Source organism: Stegodyphus dumicola, chromosome 1, assembly GCF_044657685.1.
Source record: "Stegodyphus dumicola isolate Sdum_Otavi_A_Nest chromosome 1, ASM4465768v1".
NCBI classification, from domain to species: domain Eukaryota; kingdom Metazoa; phylum Arthropoda; class Arachnida; order Araneae; family Eresidae; genus Stegodyphus; species Stegodyphus dumicola.
Window position 1 is genome coordinate 214,505,374 of NC_140768.1, and position 23,025 is coordinate 214,528,398.

Here is a 23,025-nt window from a genome sequence, read left to right on the forward strand (position 1 = left end):
AAGAGAACGATTGAGATCAACTATGCGTTTTTCTAAAGCATCCCAAGCATCTTCATTAAGATTCAAGTCCGCTGATCGAAGTGGCAACTCCATGCGCTGAATTTGTTTGCTGCTGAAGATAAGCATCCTCGATGACAGCCCTGTGCAGTGTAGCGTTGTCGACCTGTAGCAGGAAGTCACCGCCTATTGCTCCGGCATAAGAGGACATATATACATCAAAGATGTAATTTTTGTAGGTCTGAGAATTCGCGGTTACACCTGGAAAGACATGAATGCCTGTGTATCCAATCAAAGACATACCACCCCAAACATAGGAGACTGCCTCCTCCGTATGCATCTCTTTCACGGATGACTGATGTATGATGACGGGTTCCAGGTTTACTCTCTAAATCAAGAAAACGCCTATTATCGCTTAGGAGGCTAAATTTGGATTCATCTGTAAAGAGAATAGCTCTCTATTGATCAGTCTTCCAGTGGACGTGTTTCCGTACTTACCTCAAACGTTTCCTTTTATGATGAGACGTGAGCAGCACGTAAATGGCCAGCCGCCTAGCGTAAACGTCTTTCTTGAAGCCTTCAAAGCACTGTTGGTGTTGACGCTAACCTTCCGTGGGCTGCAACAAGGAAGGAACTAAATTGAGTCGGTGATGTGGCCCTATTCCTTTTCTTGCAGTTTATCACTGGGCTTCTGGTTTCGGGTTCTTACATATGGTTTATTTTGAATTGAATATGCAATGAATTTAAAACGTATTACTTATTTTAATTTATTTTGAATTATATATACGTAAATAAAAATTATGAAAGACAGTCACTAACAAATTTAATTACCTTATAGACGTTTAAATTCCTAATGTCAATCTAAAGACAACCCCGCTTCGCATCTGCATTGATGCCTGTAATATTCCGCAATGCGAAAGCTCTTGCCCAGTCATCACTCAGGATTAAAACAATGAAGCCAGGCATATAAATCCTACTGCAAATAACTACAGATGTTCTTTTGACGCCTAGACTTTTTTTAAATGGCCTCGCTTCACTCAGCCGCATTCACCATTGTTTAAAATGTAACTGGTGATACAAAATTGCGGGAAGCCTGTTGCAGCCATAATCATGTATGAATCAAGTTTTGTGTCTTCAGAATTGCTTTACTGGTAATAAAATTAAGTTGAATTTGGCGACCTCTGTCTGCAAGTCCATCATTCCATCTACCCAGTAAACATGCCCAAGTTACATCTACGGAATAAACCATTACCAATCTATCTATCATCAATAAGCTATCATCTGTAAAGTTATCTCGGCTATAATTAGAAGGGGAATTAATGTCTTCCGTAAATGTAACGGCGTGTATAAAATTGTAGGACGTTTAGAATCCGCGTTTTGTACCAATCAAAATAATAAGTTTCTAAACAGTTGTTCCCGTTCAGATATAAAAATGAATTTTTAATCTTCATGATGGCTGCAGCTGAGTGAAGTTGCGCGGTTATACATTGTAACGCTATCACCGTGCCCTCCACAACTACGACTAAATTGGTTCTTTCATCATTTTATATATATATAAACACATACATATGTATAAAACAATTAAAGTCATCAAGCATGTAAAACGTATTTCCATTCATTATGTAGAATGTTAGTAAATAAAGGTACCTAGTTTTGTTTGACAATGCTTTGAATTTATTGTATTTTCTTTAGAAGGACTTGTAATTTGATATATGTTTATTAAAGAAATTTTTATTTTGAAGTTCATAACAATTACGTTATTAAATTATTTTCATTGCAGAGCCATTCTGTGAGCCAGCTTGGGATTCTTTCTTATGTTGGCCCCCTGCAGCAGCTGGAGAAACTTTATTTCGCCCTTGTCCACTTTTGGATTCTATGGGTATTATAATTGGAGAAACTACACAGCCAGGTGTGTAATTTTCAAACAGCTACTTACAAACCTAACTAAAAGTTTTTTTTTTACTCTTTTATTTAACCAATGAAATATTAAACTTCTTCTTATCTGTCACCGTCTTCTGTTAGCTTTAATGATAAAAATGCCTGGACAAAATGGAGTAAGAAACTGTTTTAATAACTACCAGCTGAGACTAAATATTTGATCAGAATCTTTGCCATCATAAAACCTCCTTGTCTAAATCATTATCTGCTTAGTTACTCGTGATTTTATAGAGCAATGAATTTAAATTATTCCTTAGCTCTTTGTCTTCTTCTTTAATGTTAGAATTCCAGCTGTTTTATTATTTTAGGGAATCCAAATTCATGAAATTCTCACTGTCAGTTTCTTAAAGAATTATACTGATTTATCCAGTAAAGTCTTCGCGTTTGTTTCGGGATCATCCAAGTGTAGACTTTATTGAAAAGACGGTGTAACGAATTCTTGCTGTGTCTTTGAAGAACAGGTACTGCAGAAGATAGTTTAAATAACCTTTTTATTTAAACTAAGCTTAACAATGATTGCACTCACTTGGTGCTCACAATTACCACTACTTGAGGCTAAGTAACTCGAAAAGAAAATAAAAATGTAAAATCACAATAAGGTAAGATGGGCTACACGACTGGCTCCTTAATTATCTCAACCGCTAAATTGGCTGCACACAACAAAGCCGAATCTAGAATATCAATATAATCTAAAGAGAGTGGCTAAGCACCAATTATTCACGTACAAAGCTACTTCAAACACGCGGCATCAATTCGGAACTTATTCTTCTACTTCTGCTCTTAAAACCACTGCTTGAATACTGACTCTGAACTCAATTAGATTTGCATACTACGTCATTAAAATTTACATTCTGGCAGGAAACTGAAATCAGAAGAGAAAGAAAAGTTTTACAAACTAAATTCAATTGGTTAGAATAATATAAGGTCTTTACAACCCAAGAATCCGTTTTTATATACAGTCTACTACAACAGCTGTTTATCAAGGTTTCGATTTATTAACAGCTTAAAAGTAGAGAGAACACAAGATTGTCACAAATAATCACCAGATCTTGTTCTCTCTTACTATAGTCAGTTACTTTAAAATTGGCGCTTGAAGGCCCTTTCTAGCTCCTTCCCCTACTATGCGCGATCGCAACTCGTGTCTTTGTCATCACATAAAAAGAATTAGAAGAAATTAGCAAATTAGAGGATTCGAACTTTTCTCCGCAGCAGTCGTTACCACAGTTACGAGTCAAACTGGGTGGCGGAAAATAAACTTGAAGTTATTATTTTAACTCTTGCACAAAGAAGTCACCCGCATCACCTGTGCATTCAGACTACAGCAGGTCGCCAGAACGCCCACGTCCATTTTCTATTTGGTGCTTTGTCCATTATGTTAGGCATGGATTATTGGTTTCGAGAAATGTTAAACGACATGCCAATAATTTTTTGAAGCGACTTAAGTAGCTCTGTTATTTGAAAACACCTTCCCTCTCCTTTGTTTAGGGCCTACCTTTAGCTATTGATTTTCGCCGTTACAGTCCTGCCGTAAGGGGTAACTGACACAGTGGGTGAAACCGTATGAAGATACTCAAGAGAGAAGCTGTTTTAGTTGGAATTTTAGATATAAATGAGACCACGGTGCATCAAGGTAAACCATAAATTCACCTCCTTGACTGAGGTACTAATAGAAGGATTTAGTCAATTACAAAGAACATATAAAAAGAAAATGAACAATTAGAATACTAATTTGTGTTAAAATAACACGCCGAATAACGATTATTGGAGGAGTTAAAAACAAGAAGAATCAGCGTAATATTCATAACTTTGGAGGATTAATTTCGAAGTTTTAAACATAGAACCTGCATCTTCGGCTCCAGAAGTGCAAAAGACGAAACAGAAGCCAGTCATAAGACAAGAGAAGGTGATAAAATGAGTGGAATGAAGGTAAGCTACTGGAAACATTTTACACTAGGAATAGCTTGGTTACAATTACTGGCTACAATAGCTTGATTTCCTTCCACTTATTCATATCGCCTTATCTTATCATTGGATTCTGTTTAGTTATTTTCCTTTCTTCAGTTGAAGAAGAAGGTTCTATATTTAAATCTTCAAAGCTAGGTCTGCAAATTTATTAATATTACGCTGATTTTTATCGCTTTAGCTCCTCCTCTACTTAAAAACTTTTTTTTTTAAATTTCAGTAGTTAAATTTCGGTAACGCTAATTTATTATTCGTATAACCATAACAAAATATACAGAGAAAATTAATTTTCAAAACAAAATAGTATAATATACTGCGGATTTAATATTTTGTTTAAAGACACAATATCGAAAATATTCCCACAAGCAAACTGGACCATATGTAGTATTTAAATTGCCAAAGGACTTAAATTTAGTTAGAGGAGTTAAAATGTTCACCTTATTTAAAATTTCAGTTAGTAAAATATTAGGTGAAGTTACAAAAATAAAAGTTACTACCACAATTAACACAGTGGATTGCTTAAATAACGTTTCCTTCTACTTTTGTAATCTTAAAAATATTTTATGCATTTTATAACTCATGATTTCTTCATTATAATGTGCTCTAAGGCATAAATTTCTAAACAATGTTTTACGTCGAATGAATTGCAGTCTCCTGAATGTTGCAGGTAAATAAAATTTAAATAGTATATTTGCAACAATATGACACCTTCCCTCGTTGCTTCTTTTTTTATCGCCTTAGTGAGTTTAGTTCTCCTTCGTTATAACGCAGGACCTGAGGTAATAACAGATTAAACTGACTTATTATAAGAATATACACATTTTATTGATATTAGGTAACGTCACAATAAAGAAGCAAATATTTGCATAAATTGAAGAAATTGCTTTCATAAAATATTCGATAATTAATTTCAAAAGCCTTTAGACTTAATTTTAGTCCAAAATTTATCTAAATGAAACGCCAAAAAGTTAAATAGTAAGGTTAAAAATATAAATGAATAAGAGAAAAAATAAAATTTTTTTAAGTAAATGATCTTATGAAATTTCATTTCAGAAGATTATTTTTGAAAATTTTTACATATTTAAAATTTGTAAAATTTCGTTCAAAAATCCAGTTTTTACCTACTTGCATTTCATAATTTTACAAATTTCAGTACTGTTCTGTTACAGGCACTGGATTCAGATATTGCCCAAAGCTGACGATTTGGTGAAGCATTCGAAGCATAAAAATAATCACCAAAATATTCACGACGGAATTAAGTTGAAGAAACGTCCAAAAGAAACAAAACATAATATGTATTTGCAAAATTAGAAATTAATGTAGGTTAAATAGCTTCCCAAAGACATCAGGAAATTAAAAACAGTTATCGAATTAAGATTAATGCAGAAGAATGAAACTGCGGATATAATTTAGAAAGTGTGAAAACGTTTGCATTTTAGGACGCTGCTGCCGCTTCTTAAACTTAATTAAATACAAATCTAATTAGTTATGGTCAATGCCACGTTGACGTTTATTTCATCACTTCTCACTGCTTCATAACTTTGTACCTCTGTAACTATAACCTTCAGCTGTCTCACGTTCTTACAATGTACTACATGTAGTCTAGCCCTTGTATGACCATGTAAACTTTTGTTTTTAAGATCCTAATAAACTCCCGGGGCGGCCTCATGGGGCTTCAGGGAGTTGTTGCCTCTAGATAGTGGAGGACGCGGGGCATATGTCTTTTTACACCAGGCACCCCCGTCCTCCGTCACCTGTCACCTGCTCCATAACTTTCCAATGGTTTATGTCTGACAACCTAGTATCGAGATCCATAAAATTATATTTATGTTTAAAGCAGAAATGTTAAATTCTGGCTTTTCTTTATTGAGTGTTATACCCTTTGCAGCGGTCTGTGTATATTATAGCACCATCAATAATATTTTCTTCAATAACTTTAAGTAAAGTTCTGGCAAACCGTTTAAGCATAGAAACTAAAAAACATTTCTTTGTTTCTCGGCAAAGCCGCACTGCGGCGCACTGCGGCGGAAAAAGCAGATATTCGTCAGTTTTGATAATATTACCATACCATCTATTTTAACTGATGGCTTAGACATTAACACATGGCCACAAACTTCCCTTAAATAACTTCCAGTCAACAACAGTAAAATAATTCATATCAAGTTGATACTGACAAAATTCAAAGGAAATTATGCATAAATGAAACGAATCTCTGTTAAGAAACTGATTCCCTGTTCTTCAAACCAGTTTTGAGAACATAATCCTACGTTTTTATCGGCACATCATATCTTTACACCTGCCTTTTGGTACATCATCGAATCGAAGTAGAGCTTCATTTTATGGTTTTTGGTGCATTTCTTTCAGAGTTAATAATTCTTCAATCCTGAAGAAATTGTACGGAATATGCTTCATCATTACCCCAAAATCATGAAGTCCAAAATTTTCATATCTGTGGTAAATACAATAATATTAAAAATACATCTTTAAAAGAAACACCACTTTTTCTTCATTACACCCTTAGAATTTGTACTCTTGATGAACAATTTTGAAAAAAGTGTACTTTTACTTATTTTAAATAGTGTAAAGAACGCTCCTGAACTCTACTAGAAAGACCTATGATGCTCTTGACTAGAGAGAACGTCGTTAGCAAACTCCTCACACTACGAGTACTGTAATTCCTTTTAACACCTTATTTAAAGAACTGTGAATGGCAACGACTTAACTGAGAATTACGCATGCGTAAAGAGATGAGACTGCTGTTGAGACGCCTGTCAGAGAGAGAGTGCTGGGAAGCTCCGCCAGCGAGCTGAGGTGTGGAGACTTTGTTCGTCGAGTGATGACGGGTACCATCTTCGTTAACGGCTCTGATCGTGTCACCAGCTCGGATATCTACTAAAGTTTTTTAAATGTATTAATGTTGTATGTGTGATATGTTGTGTGATTAAAAAGTGATGAATCACCACTACCAGTGTTGATTCCGTTCCCACTGAAGCATCCACGACGTCACAGACGAAAGAAAATAAAAAAATTGGAGGTTCCAACCGAGATTTGTGTGACAAGAGACCAGGTATGTGTTCTCCACAATATTCATTTTCAGGCCTGAAGTGTATAATGTAGTTATTTATTACTTATTCGGGAAATCAATTCCCAAAGCAGAAGTAGCACATCAGTGCATAAGAGTTTTAAACACTCAATGTGTTTGGTTTATAGTATATCTAACAAGATATTTTCCTTTTGTGGTATATTCGGGAAAACATTTTCCCATTAACACGTGGCACATCAGTGCATTTTATAGCAGGTCAGTGCATAAGAGTTTTTTTTTAAACAATCAAAGTGTTGCATTTATATATCTAACGAGATATTTTTCTTTTGTATGATAATGGGAAAAATCCATTCCCGTAAATAAACAGCACATCAGTGTATTTATATTTAACGTTTCGCTATCAATTTGTGTGATAGAATCTGAACTATTTATTTTGTGTATATGTGAAAGCACATCAGTGCAATATTGCAATTTTCACTTCTAAGTCATTAGAAGAAAATGTATGTTAAATTCTTGTGAAAGAAATAAGTTGTGGAAGATATTAAAAACTTGTTACTTTGGTTTTCTCATGAAAGCACACCAGTGCTGTATTTTAATAGGATGCGTATTTTCTGAGAAGTAGAATGTTAAATTTTATCATTTCATTTTACGTTTTAAAGCTTTGAGCAGTAAAGAAAAGTTCTAATAGTGTTCTGATTTAAACCTGCGCCTATCGAATTTGCGTTGGCCATGTGGTTGCTAACGGAAGTATCTGAAACGATAGTTAATTAAAGGTGTTTATATTTATTGGCGCCACTCTGGTTTTTTTTCTGTCTGGCTGTACCAAATGAAAAGAATTTGTTATTATTTTTTTATACGAAGTATTCAGTAAGGTTGTTTATTCGTTTTATGTTTGAATGGAAATAAATCCAAAATGATTAATGCTTTTATTAACCTTTTATTTTTATTTGCTTAATTTTGTAAGAAAGAAGAAAGTGTTTTTTATATCTCTGATATATTTTTATGTGTATTACTTGTGAATAACTATTTGAGTTATTTGTTTTGAACAATTACTTTTGCGAAAATGGCATTTTTGGGGAAAGCTAAGAAAAGGGATCTATTCCTTGTCGCTTCAGAACTTGGGGAAATAGCTTTAGAAGATATGAAAGTGATAGATTTAAAACAATTAATAACGAATAGTAAAAATTATGAAGAAGAATTTGTTAAAAATTTGTTAGAAAGTATTATGACTGATAGGATAGAAAAGGAAAATTTAGAGAAGCAAACAAGAGCGAAAGAATTACAGTTAGAACAGGAAGCTAGGGAGAGGGAATTTCAGATACTACAACAAAATAAAGAAATTGAAAAGCAACAGTTTGAACTAGAATGCCTTAAAGCAAAACAGAACACTGAATCTGCTAAACCTGGAGGTGAAACGGTATTTAATCAGAATTTTCAGAAACTAATGCCCAAGTTTAATTTAAAAACTGATGATATCAGTTTATTCTTAGAACTTTTTGAAAGGCAAGCTAAAGTTCTAAAATTGCCCACGGATCAATGGGTGTCATATCTCATTGGTGTCCTTCCGGTTGAGGTAAATAATATAATTGCTAGGGAACCTGAAGAACAGGCTGGAGATTACCAACATATTAAAGAATTACTACTTAAAAGATTTAAATTAAGTGCGGAAAAGTTTCGGCAACTCCTTGTTAAGACTCAGAAAAATCCGGATTCTACGTGGTACGATTTTTATCACGAAATTAAGACATTTTTAGATGGGTGGCTTAAGGGATTAAAAATCGAAACATTTGAGCAACTCAAGGATTTAATGTTGGTAGATCAGATTAAAAGGCGCACGCCTAATGAGTTTAAGGAACATTTTATAGATGAATGGGCTACGATCACTTCACCAAAACTGTTTGTGGGTAAAATAGAGGAATTTGAAGATGCGAAAAAGACGATGGTTGGGAAAAAGAAATTGGGTGAAATGAAAACGAAAATATCAGGTAGACAAATGGGTGTTTTTCAGTCCACTGGTAACGTTTTCAAAAATAGAAAAAACCCTCAAGGTACACAATTTAAAAAAGATGATGATGCACGCAATGTTGGGAAAAAGTCGGACTCGAATTTTGATAGGAGAAAAAGACTCCAGTGCTATGAATGTGGATCTTTTGACCATTTACGTCCTCAGTGCCCTAATTTAAAAACTCAAAAGGCAGATTTGTATCGGATAAGCGGGAGATCAGAGAAGAATCTGTTAGATCCCTATACGTTAAATGGAAGAGTAAATGGTTTTGAAGTACCTATTCTAAGAGATACAGGAGCAACGGTAGATATTATTTGTCAGAAATATGTAGACAGAGATAGAATGAAGGGGGAACATGTGTGGGTTCGACATTTGTTGGATGATCATATTTACCTGTTGCTGAAGTTTACCTGTTGCTGAAGTAGATATTGAATGCGATTTGGGTACAGTAACCACCAAAGCAGCTGTTATAGGAGACCACTTAGACCAAGGACGATATATATTAGGCAACCAGACAGCGGCTCTTCTCAGAGGAACTGAGAAAAATTATTCGTCGTATGTCGGTAATGTTAATGCGGTCGTTACTCGATCTCAAGCACGACAATTAAAGGAAGCGGAAAATTTATGTGAGACGAATCAAAATTCTGAGCAGAATGAGTTAGAATTGGAAGAGAAGGACGATGCTCATGAGAGGTCTGAAAACAGAGAGATATTACCTCCTGTCGACCTTTGTGTCCCCACAAGTCCTGCAATTCAAATTGACTCAAGTACTTTCATTGATGAACAACAAAAAAGTAAAGAACTTGCCCCTTTATTAGAACTAGTAAAAAGCGGAAGTAAAACAAGTTATGGGATAAAAAATGGAGTTTCAGTAAAAAGGAAAGTAAATAAGTTAGGAGGAGAAGAACATTTAATTGTTGTTCCAGAAAACCTCAGAGAGCAAATTAAAGCAATTTGTCATGAAGGAACTTCAGGTCACTTAGGAGTTCTGAAAACAAAAGACCGGTTACTAAGACATTTTTTCTGGCCCAACTGTTATAAAGACATTGAGGAATTCGTTAAAACATGCGACTCCTGTCAACGTGTAGGAAAAGCAAGTGACAAAAAGAAGGCACCGTTGGTAATAGTACCTGTGATATCGGAAGTCTTTAGTAAGGTTAATGTAGATGCTTGCGGGCCTATGCCTACATCTACTGAAGGTAATAAATATCTTATTACAGTTATGTGCTTAACATCTAAATATCCTGACGCCGTCCCGGTACCGGATATAACGTCGAAATCTGTTGTAAGTGCACTCTTGCAGGTATTTAGTCGGATGGGTTTTCCAAGGGAGGTTCAAACTGATCAAGGAAAATCTTTCATGAGTCGCTTAACCGTTGAATTTTTGAAGAGGTTTGGTATAAAAATTTCTAGAAGTTCGGTTTACCACCCCCAGAGCAATCCTGTAGAACGGTTCCATAGGTCAATAAAAAGGGTCTTAAAGGTATTATGTATTGAAGCTGCCCCAAATTGGGAAGTACAATTACCTGCCGCTCTCTTTGCCCTGCGAACAGTAACGCATGATAGTACAGGATTTAGTCCAGCTGAATTAGTGTACGGGACCAACCTCAGAACACGTGTCGCATTATTGTATGAGAAATGGTTAGATCCTCAGGAAAAAGAAGATACCGTAATAGAATATGTTTTCAAATTAATTAATAGGTTAAAGAAAAGTAGAGAATTAGCTACAGAGAAAATGGAAGAGGTGAGAGACAAAAGGAAGAAATGGTATGACAAAAATGCCGTGAAAAGGGAATTCCAGCAAGGAGATTCTGTATTAGTATTAGCAGTGAACCAACCCCATAAACTCGCTCCTCAATGGAAAGGGCCGGGGAAAATAGAGAAAAGATTATCAGAAACAAACTATGTAGTTAGTTTTGAAGGGAATCAGGAAGGGAATAAAGTGTATCACATCAATATGTTAAAACCTTATCATAAGAGACCTGAACTTTTGAATATGGTGCTCCTTGACAACGAGGAGATAGTTGAACCCTCGGAATTAGAGGAGGATTTTCCTTATATGTTAACCGACCCCAATGTGTTTGATTTTAATGAAATAATAGCAAAAGATAATCTTAAAGAAAGACTTAGTGATGAACAAATCCTGCAGTTGGGAAAGTTGTTGGTAAAGTTTTCTGCTATATTTTCGAATATTCCAATGAAAACAAATTTAGTCGAACATGATATCGAACTAATCAGTGACAAACGCGTACAGAATAAGCCTTATAGAATGACAAATCGACAGAACGAAATTCTTAAAGTCGAGATTGAAAAAATGTTAAAATACAAGATTATTGAACCAGGACCCTCTGAGTATACTTCACCCATGATCCTTGTTAAAGCACCAGGTAGGGATCCTAGGCCGTGTATTGATTACAGAAAGTTAAACGAAATAACGCGTACTGAGTTCTACCCAATCCCCAATATAGAGCAACGTGTTGAAACTGTTGCAGCAGCCAAATTTATCACCTTGATAGACTTAACTAAAGGTTATTGACAAATTCCGCTGACCCCTAGGGCTCAGAAAATCGCTGCATTTGCTACAAATTTTGGCGTATATAGGCCATTGCGAATGCCATTTGGGCTTAAAAATGCTCCTTATTATTTTAGTAAAATGATGAGCGAAATATTGTGCGGATGTGAGAAATATGCGACCCCTTATTTAGATGATATTGCTATTTTTTCTGAAACGTGGGAGGAACATTTACAACATTTACATGAAATTTTAGAAAGAATAAGAAAAGCCAATTTAACTATCAAACCCTCTAAGTGCAAGTTTGCACAAGAAGAAGTCCAATATCTCGGTCACATAGTAGGTCGAGGAAAACGTTCTCCAGCAGAACTAAAAATCGAAGCGGTTCAAAATTTTCCTGTTCCCACAACTAAAACTGAGATTAGAGCTTTCTTAGGGTTAGCTGGATACTACAGACAATATATACCCATGTTTTCTGCTATAGCCGCACCTTTGACAGATTTGTTAAAAGGGAATAACAAAAAGGGTAAAATTGTTTGGAATGATGAATGTAATGAATCATTCAAATCCTTAAAAGAAAAGCTATCTAGTAGGCCTGTGCTACATGCACCCGATTTTTCTAAACCATTCATACTACAGACAGACGCATCAGATCAAGGATATGGTGTTGTTTTAGCCCAGAAGGATGATAAAGGAAAAGAACATCCCATATTGTATCTCAGTAAAAAATTTACTGATAGTGAGCGGAAGTATTCCACCACTGAAAAAGAGTGTGCTGCAATTCTGTATGGAATAAAAAAATTGAAAGGGTATATAGATGGGCAGACTAAATTTTCCATTCAAACGGACCATAATCCCCTAGTATGGCTAAAAAATAATGCAGGTAGAAATGGTCGATTGTTACGCTGGACCTTAGCCTTGCAATCTTATAATTTTACCATACATCATAAAAAGGGAAGTGACAACTTAAATGTAGACTGCTTAAGTAGAAACTCTGTACATGCCAGTTAAATAGACTAGTTATCATTTCTTTTAAGTTGTCTTGTTATTTGATTATGTATATTGTATTTTTTTAAATTAATACTATATAGTAAATTGTTAGCTTTATTCTTAAAGACAAAAATTTTTGTTTTGGTTTTTTATATATTGTATGTGTATTTTTATATGTGTTTTTTTTTATGATGGCCTGGTTATGAGAGTGGAGAGCCTTTGTAACAGTGTGGTTTAAAATTAACTGGTAAAATGTTGAACAATCTCTATTGAAACCATAAACTGTGAAGGTTTACTTCTCCTGTGTCCGGAGAAACAAAAACTGGAGGCGGAAGGTGTTTGTTTGTAGTGAACGCCTGCCTGAACTTGTATTTTATCCTGTAGTAACTTAAAAAAAGTTTTGTTTCCTCTGTGACCGAGGAGAACAAAATCTGGAGGCGGAAGGAGTTAGTCTGTAAAGAACGCTCCTGAACTCTACTAGAAAGACCTATGATGCTCTTGACTAGAGAGAACGTCGTTAGCAAACTCCTCACACTACGAGTACTGTAATTCCTTTTAACACCTTATTTAAAGAACTGTGAATGGCAACGACTTAACTGAGAATTACGCATGCGTAAAGAGATGAGACTGCTGTTGAGACGCCTGTCAGAGAGAGAGTGCTGGGAAGCTCCGCCAGCGAGCTGAGGTGTGGAGACTTTGTTCGTCGAGTGATGACGGGTACCATCTTCGTTAACGTCTCTGATCGTGTCACCAGCTCGGATATCTACTAAAGATTTTTAAATGTATTAATGTTGTATGTGTGATATGTTGTGTGATTAAAAAGTGATGAATCACCACTACCAGTGTTGATTCCGTTCCCACTGAAGCATCCACGACGTCACAATAGTAAGCATTGTAACAATTTTAAGAGCAAACTTTGACGACTAATATGAATCAATCTCTTGGCGATTTTGGCAAAACAATTGGCGAAGACCCCTGTACCGATAACATAACAGTATCCAAATTTCGTTTCATAATATGAAGGATCATATCATCTTACATTTGCTCACAACAATTATGTTCTTTAGATTTTGATATCTTTACTTTTCATTTGATCACTAGGTTCTCTGCAATTATCACATTTTATTGAATAATATTCGTACAGTAAGTCAAGTGATTGGCAAAATGATCCATATTCAAACGTTAATAGCATTTCATTTTAAGATGATTTTTGCAGATTTACTTACAGATTTTATCCGAAATCTTTTAAGACGTCGTGAAATCCGTATTCTCAAGCAAATAGAATAGCAAAAGAAATAGTCGATAAGAATAATAAAATAACTTTTAATACGATGCGTATACATCAAGTATTAAGGAACAAAAATGCGTCTCATTGCATCAACCTATGTTTATCAAAGATAGATTTAATACTGAATTTAATTATAAGAAGTCGTGAATTCATTACAAAATAGGAGATTGTGAATCCCCATGGCATCAAACTGTGGCTTTGGAAAAGTGCGAATTCTCATTTCGTTTCTTTCTTTTTCTACGAAACCATGAACGTAAATACCTTCAACCGGTTGGAACATATTAAGGACATAATTCAAATCAGCCGTTTCCATTATGCTTAATTCAATTCATAAACTGAATAAGCACTCACTCGCTAACGAAAAGAAAAGAAATATATGATATTCATTACATTGATGAAAAGATATAATTGACGATCCATCGGGTTAACACAGAAATACCATTTTTTTAACCTTAGAAATCGAGTCCTTGTTTACCATACTTCACGTCACGTTTTATTACATTGGATTTCACTGTCAGATGATTATCAAATCATTTAAAAAACCAAGTGGTCTACCAAATTTTTTATTGTTGTCATTCCGTACATTATGATTCGTAATTTATCTCTGAATTTTTTATTTCCCGCCAACCTATATACAGAGTGTTCAGAATTAAAGGGCCGTATGTCAAAGCTGAGTTCGGGTGAAGCCAGTCATCAGAAAATAGTTAACATTTGTGATAGACATAATGAAGGGATGGGAATGTCTTTCAACAAAAAAAATTACAAGTAATGACAACTAGAGGGCGTTTTACTTTGAAAACCTGTAGTAAAAATGTAAATTTTTTGCAATGTCGGGGGTACTTTTGTAAAACCTAAAAACAATTGCAGAGATTTTGTTTTCAATGTGCCTGCTGACGATAAGTTTACAAGACAGCGTTTTGTTAGTAAAATTGTTTTATCAAAAAAGTAATACCGCTGTGGCTGCTCTACGGAAATTTTAGACTTTGAAGGAGATACGAAGAGGTCCAATGAATGCTAAAAATCTTCGGGAAATGGTAATGAAATTTGAAGAAACAAGATCTTTTTCTGTTAGTCATGGAAGAAGAAGAAAAACCGTTTCTACAGAAGCCTTACGGGAGAGTGTGCTTCAGCTGGTAGAGGACACAGCTTCAAACTTTCGGGCTAGCTCCAGTGTCTGACGTGCAGCAAAGGCCACCTTTAATTGTCCATAAGATCTTGCGGAGTATATTCTGATATAAACCTAACAAACTTTGATTAGTGCAACGGTTGCTTTTGCATGAATTTTACTCTCGACTCCGGTTGTCACTTCAGTTTCTTGCTCTTTCTGACCTCGATTCACAATGGCCTTTGAATATACTCTGGACAGACGCAGCGCATTTTCATTTGCAAAGTGCAGCGAATACTCACAAATGCCGAATTTAGGGACAAGAAAATCTACGCATAATCTTAAAGGTTGTGTTGCATTGACCAAAAGTGACGGTATACTGTACATTATCTGCATTATTTACTCTTAGTTAATACTTCTAAGAAGAGTTAAGTTCTATAAGACAAGTGACATGCTCTATCACCGGGGAATCGCTGCTAGGGATCGAAATTGTTCCAGCTCTACAAGCACGTTAGTGCCTTCCACGCACAACCTTTATACAAATAGCACATTGCACGCGTGTTACAAATGTTCTTACCCATTATTTTGCAGAAGAATGTGTTATCAGCCGGCACTTTCATAATGTGTGAGTTCCCCGATCTTCAGACCTCAGTCCATGCAATTTTTGGATTTTGGGTCATTTGAAACTACTTTTAAGTCGCGACAGTCCAAGAATTTTGCCTGATTTTCAAGCCAGGATTTCACGCCACGTGCTCAACATTTCCTAGCGCGCCCTTCGGTCAGCTGTCCAAGATGCCATCTTGAGATTTCAGATGACAGCTGAAAATGATGGCCATGATTTGGAATATATTTCGTTGTAATAAAATTCGTAAAATCATAAATATTTTGTCAAGGTGTTGTTAACTGTGTAATTTATTAATAAAATGCTCTCTAGTGACGATATTTGTAACTAATGGTTTTTCACCGAAAGACGTTCCCATCCCTTCATTACGTCCGCCACAAAATTTCACAATTTCCTAATGGCAGGTTTCACTTGTAAGCAGCTTTCAAATAGGGTTCTTTAATTATGGATTCCCTGTATATCGGTAGGATAGGTAATGTTTTCGGTCCGAAAATTCGATAATGAGTTTTCAGTGAATAAGTATGAATTAGGGTTCCCACAACAGATTTGTACTATTTTTGAAATAATATCTACCCGTCTGTGTATATCTGTGTGATGATTTTTTCATCCACAATAATCATGTATCTCAAACTTCCAAAAATGTTTTATGTGTATTTAAGTTTTCTGCGTTCATGTACACATATGCTTAGATTATGAGTAAAATAGTACAACTAGAAGGGGTACTTTACTTGAGACACATACACATTTTAAATGGACAATCGGAAGTGGTAGTGTACTTGAAGCCAATAATAGTTTAGTAGCAATCATAAAATATTACTGCATATATAAATTGTAATGTATTATTGCCATTGAACAAGCATTGTTTACTGATACCTAAATGTTGTAAGTCAAAATTCATTTTAATTATAGTAACTGTAGAAATAACATAGATGAAAATTAAAACATTGTATCCGTTTCAAAATAATTTTAAATATGTTATAAACCCTTCATTTTCTTCACTTAAAAATAAAACTATATTAAATTTTATTCAGCTTCAATAAAATAAAATTTTAATAATAAAAATAGTAAAAGAGTAAACATGATTGTATTTCGAATTATAGACCTTTCTGTTTATTGGAAGAACAATTTAGATTTTGTTTACAAATGACCCTCCGGAAATAATTCTTCATTTTAAACGTGTGCCGTCTAAAATATGGAATTGGCGAAAGGTCAAGAACTTGCTATATTAGTTTTTTTATTTATTTATCTTTTAATTTTGTAGTACGTATCAATCAACTATTTCAATCGATGTAAAAATAATTTAGGCCTTGAATAAAATTTAAATTGAATAATGCGGAACTCATGTATAAAAAATTCAGTTATTATACATACTTACATGGGAATTTAGATATCAGTAAAGATACTAGTGATAGGCTTTTCATACAGAGAACAACTGAATCATGACAACTGTTTTGAATTTAGATAAGTTTCTTATGCAAATGCGAAAAACTCTAAGAAATGCACAAACTCGAAGAACAGAATATTTCATTTCATAGCATTTTAATCCGTAAGTATCAACTATTCGTAAAAATAACGTATTCCCTTTTCCTATTATATATGGTAATTTTTTAAGATCTATTATGCGTACACGAGTTTTGTATGTAAATAAGAGATGTATCTTTATTTATTTTCCATGTTTAAATGTTTAAATTGTCTTTTTCTGAAAAAGGGGGAGATTGAAAGTTATTTGACAGTTCCTCTTGAGACGAAAACTCATTTCCTTTTAAAAGAATTTTTATTCAACGAAAACCTTCGAACTTTAACTTTTTATTAACATATCACTCTGATACCTGTCATTTAGGAAAGGTGAAAAAAATCGATTAAATGATCTTATTCCCTGATGATGGATGGCCAAATTGTTAAAATTACGAGAGAGAAAAGGAGTGAAAGTAAGGATTTTTAAAATTAAGCGTATTGCGTTTTCAATAAGCTGAACACTTTTCGTGTAAGGATTTGTTTATTCAAAATGCTTTTATAAAAAATATTTTAATGTATAATTACTTTTCCGTGTTTTACAATAAAATAATATATAATTGCATAACACTAATTTAAATAAAAGCCAAGAAAGTGTACAATATAGGTTTCAATTATTTGCCAATATGATTAACTTAAAGAAAGGTACGGTGTTGAGTTTTCTCCTACGTACCATCCGGGAATAAGTCAAAATGTAAACTATTTCAAAAGAATTGCTCTATTACTTTTTGATTTCTATCACAAAGGAAATCTGAAAGGTAATAATAATAATGCTGGTAAACGAAATTCATCAGCTTTTGTTATTAAACCGAATTCTTTTTTCCAAAAGAGAAAGTTGTTGTTACTTGATAGAGAAACCACAAATCTTCTAAAAGCTCGTATGGTAACAAAGTAATTAGTAATGCAGAGTTTCAGAATATGATAAAGTTTAGCAAAAGAAGAATGTAGTTATTGATAGTTTTGAAATTTCCTTTTTTTACCAATCTTCAGCATAATTTAAAAATGCACATTGCGAAATTTTTCCAAAACTGAATAAATCAAACTTTTGCATGTATTTATTTAAGAACTCTGATTTGAAAGTGTCTTTTTATCTCTTATAACAACGCTCTCCTGAGATTTTGATACCTGCAGTTACAGTATCTCTCAGAAATGATCTGACATCTTTTGTTTGACAATTATTCACATCTATTTTCGGATACTTGTGTTTTTTTTTTTTAATTTCTTTGAAAATAACAGTTAGTAAATCAATGTTTTTTTATTTTGTTTTCACGTATACTACTGAACATTCTTTTTCTTGTTACTAGAGAAAGTTCTTCTTGTAAGGTATTATTTTAAAAATGGTATTCTAAATGTTTCTTGTTAAAAATAATTATTCAAAACGTTATGAAATTGAGCTCACATAAGTATTCGAACACTTTGAATAAACAGTTTATATTTAATAAAAGATGAAACTTACGGAACTTTCAGTATTTCGTAGAATATCCTTTAGCTAAAATTATACTTTTCATTCACTCTTGGCATGGATTTAACTAAATGTTTCGTGTGAGAAAGTTCCATTTTATTCCATTCCTTCATAATAATAATTTTTAATAGGGCTTCGGATGAAAGTTAATATCCTTTTATTCTTTTATCCAACTTATTCGATATATCTTTGATAGAATTTAAGTCAAAAGAATATGGAGGGAGGAATTTGGGTAACTTCACGGGAGCTGTTTAATAACTATAAGTGAATATTTAGATTTGTGAGTTTGGGATCGTTATCCTGATAGAACTTGAATGAATTTTGCATTCCTTGTTTACTCGAAGATACGTAATTTCAAGTTTTCACTAAGAATATTTATATATTTATGCTAATCCACATTATTTTCTATAAAACTAAATTTGCCATTCCAAAGCTAGGAAACATAACCTAACCATGTAATACCTCCACTCTTAAGCTTAAAAGTAGTTTCTTTTGGATGAATCTTCGGATTCGGATCTCAACACACAGCATCTCGTCCTTCGAACCCCGATATATTAAATTTTGACTCGAGTGCAAATACAATGTCACTTCTATAACAAATCTTTATTGACTACGAATTTTTCCGAAAAACGCCAGGTATATTTTCCCTTTTTCCTTCCCCTCCGCCTGACAAAGAATGTCTTTTAGTTCAAAGGGGCTTTGTCCCTGAGGGACTATTGTTTTCGTTTTGCGATTTGGAGTCGAATCACTTTGAATGTCCGTTTCACTTTTCAAACTGTTGCCACCAAATATTATCGCCCTGTGTTATATTTGAAGAAATTAAATAATGAGAATGTGCATAAATGTATGTATATTTCTCGCACTGTGATAAAACAACGGTACCTAGAGCCATCCAATTTTTAATGACGTAATCCTACTGCGAATATGAGCATCTGGAATCCCAAATTTGATATTTGGAATTTGTTTCCTTATCGATTTTCTATTTTGTAAAATTTTAACGAATTTTGGATTAACAAACTCAACGATTTCAGAGCGAGCAATCGCAACACTCTACGGGGGAATAAACCTTTACAGTACAGGTGATTCACTATAGATGTGGATTCACTTTTCAGATTGTTGCCACCAAATAGAGCTCTCCATTATATTTAAAGAAATTAAATAATGAAGAATCTGCATAAATGTATATATGTTCTTCGCATTGCAATAAAACAGCGGTACCTAGATCAAATTTTGAATAACGTACGTCTCCATCCGAATTTGGATATCTAGAAGCCCAAATCTGGAATTATCTATTTCATATTTTTTAAAGCATTTATGAGTTTTTGATTAAGAAACTCAGCGATTTCAAAGCCAGAAGTGACAACACTGTAAGGGAAAAAAGCATTTTTATCTCCAGCGCGCGAGATTGTGTATACGAAATTCTAAAGATATGCTCTTTTAAATATTTTGCGATATTGCTGTTGGATTGAATTTTATGGTTTAAGTGCGGAGAACATGATATATAATAAACAAATGTAACTGGGAAAACCAAAAACGCTCCTTTGTGAGCAATATAAAATACGAAAGCTTTCGGATATTTTCATTTTTTTTCTGTTTGTTTTGTTTTATAAAATAATAAGTGTCAAACATTTTTGTGACGCATTTTACCCGTTGAAACAAAATGAAAAGAAATTAATTTTAAATCTTATATTTTAGTTTTGGAAATGTGTTGGAAGTTAAAAGAAATGAGATACTGGCATATTTCAAAAATAACGGAATTTTATATTTCAATTTAATATATTAAGTATATTTTTTGACTTTTGGACAAAGTATAAAATCACGTCAAAAATAAATAAACAAATAAATAAAATCCACAGGACAGTTCCGCCTGCAAAATTGACAAATGGGGAATTGGAAGAATTTAGAAGCAGCACTTCGTAGTAATGCTACAAAACGTAGATTTTCAGAGTATTGCTATCGGAGTCATTTCAGAGAGTTTCAGAAATCATGATCTCTTAATTAATGTTTTAAATTCAGCGAATCTGTTGTTGCCAACAAATTGATTGATTTAAAAGCGATGGACGCACTTTTCAAAAATTAATATTTTTAGGTTTTGGAAGCTTACTGAGATAATGTGTAATTTCCATACATTTCTTCAATTTTTCTATCCACAAAATAAATTTGTTTAAAGATATTGTTAAAAGTATATTTTGGTTATTTTTCGCGGCACATGGATACCGAGTTTGTGTAATTCTCTGACTTGTTGTTTTGGCTTTGTGTGGCGGCTATTTTCGGTAAAATTACCGCTACAAAGACAAAATAACAAGTCAGAGAATTGCACAAACTCGGTATTCATGTACACATTGACCTATTTTCACTTAATAAAACATTACAGCATTGCACAAGCTTGGTATTGCGCACTCGCTTGGATTTGTCCATGTACACATCGATATATTTTCAGTTAAAAAGTCAAAGGAGCACCCAGTTCTAGGCAAAAGTATATTTACGGAAAATACTCAGGTTACCATAAATGAAATATCAACTTGGCGATAAATGAAAAAACAACTTCACGATAATACAAAGGCTACCTTTCAGTCTACTTAACCAAGATATATTTTCTATCGTTACGAATTAATTAATTTTCTTTAATATGAATAATTTCTATAGTTACGAATAGTTAGAAATAAAAAAACCAAGGAAACCAAGATAATAACCAAAATATAAACCAAGATAGAATAGAAACAAGATAGAATTTGGGATTCGAGTTTCTATAGTTACTAACCAAGATATTTTTTCTATAGTTACGAATTAATTGATTTTCTTTAATGCGAATAATTTCTATAGTTACGAATTTCGAGTTTCTATAGTTACTAACCATGATATTTTTTTTACAGTTACGAATTTCGAGTTTCTATAGTTACTAACCATGATATTTTTTTACAGTTACGAATTTCGAGTTTCTATAGTTACTAACCAAGATTTCTATAGTTACTAACAGTTACGAATTTCGAGTTTCTATAGTTACTAACCAAGATATTTTTTCTAAAGTTAACGAATTAATTAATTTTCTTTAATACGAATAATTTCTATAGTTATGAATGAATTAATTTTTTTTAAATTTCTGAAATTAATAAGAAAGTTGGATTAATATTTGATGAATTCTTTCTGGCCTGTTCCATAGTTTCAAATCATTTCGTTCCTAGACTTTATATTCGAAGTGATTTCTATAGAAGTAGTTTGACGAAGGCAATTTTGTTATAAATGTGAATTACGAAATAAAGATTTATTTAATAGAATATTTATAAAAAGTAGGACTTCTTCGTGTTGTCTGTTACCACTTGAAACAAGCTACTTAACTGAACATTTTCTAGGATTAAAAGTAATTTATTTATGCTTAAAACTCTTATTTATAAAGATATAAAATTTATCTGATTCCTGAATTAATTTTATTAGGTAATTTATCCCAATGTAAAAGATTCGAGTGACTCTTATCATCTTACGGAGTGATGCTATGCAGAACATTCCTTATATGGATTAGTGATTTTATGTGATTCTATCCCAAGCTCACAAATTCTTCCAGGGCTGTGAAGCTTCACAATTTCTGGAGATCAGATAGATGGTTGACCATTTATTCAGTCTGGATCAATCTTTCATAGTTCCCGGTTTAGCTTTAGGTAAAAACGTGAAGGTTTTTCTCAGATATTGGATGACTTAAGATAAGCCTAGTTCCAATCTCTGGTCAATGCTTGAAAATTTTGAAATATCGATGAAAGACAATATTTTATCTTTGTAAAATTACTGAATAATAATTTATTTGCTCTGCAGTTTATATGTTAATTTCTGGTTTAAAACAAATCAAATATTATATCTTTCTCTTTCACTTTTGAAGAACGCATTAACTGCCTTTCTAAATCATCTTTATCCGATATCAAACATGCACAATGTTTTCTTTTATAAATTTTTAATTCTATAGCAACCGTCAGAGCAAATTTAAGAATGCAAATTTAAGCAAATTTACAATGAAGAAATAAGAATTTTTTTAAATCGGTTCTACAGATCATTCAACTGGAAACAGTTAACAACTGTTGAAGTATATTGAAAGCAGAGTTTGTTATTTAATGTTTGAAACTGAAATGGATTCGAATATAGTAATTACAAGGTAAATTTTAAAATAAATTCTTTCGCATCATATGATGACTAAGCAAAATCATGGCATAGCATTTTTAAGTACTATAATTGAAAATCTGTACTTAGTGAAATAAATGGTATGCCTTAACTGTTCAAAAGAATAATTTCAAATGACACGGTAATAAATGTAATAAGAAACAAACTGCAGTTAGTTTGTAATCATTTATTTATATTTAACTAACGATGTATTCTGTGTTCAGTAGCTTTTCTATCATTCTCGCTTTCCGCTTTCCTTCTAGAATAAAACTTTTAGCTCCCATGTATTCAAAAGAAAAAGATAATATTTAAAGGGAGGTTTTTAGATTGTTTAATCAGAGCGTGTTCAACCTGTTGAAGGCCACGTCATTAGTGGAAATCCCTTGATAGCAGTCTGTCTTCGGTGCTGCGTTATTCTAGCTATTCGGCTTTTCACGCCGATGTTA

The 23,025-nt window shown here is 33.4% G+C and overlaps 1 protein-coding gene across 1 annotated transcript in view; it reads left to right on the top strand.

The window, feature by feature from the left end:
• Positions 1 to 23,025, top strand: part of LOC118190605 (corticotropin-releasing hormone receptor 2-like) — a 696,181-nt gene that overhangs the window by 326,588 nt on the left and 346,568 nt on the right. Inside the window, exon 2 of the mRNA XM_085825357.1 lies at positions 1,778 to 1,906. Coding sequence (XP_085681483.1) covers positions 1,778 to 1,906 — 129 coding nt within the window. The remainder of the gene's footprint in view (positions 1 to 1,777; positions 1,907 to 23,025) is intronic.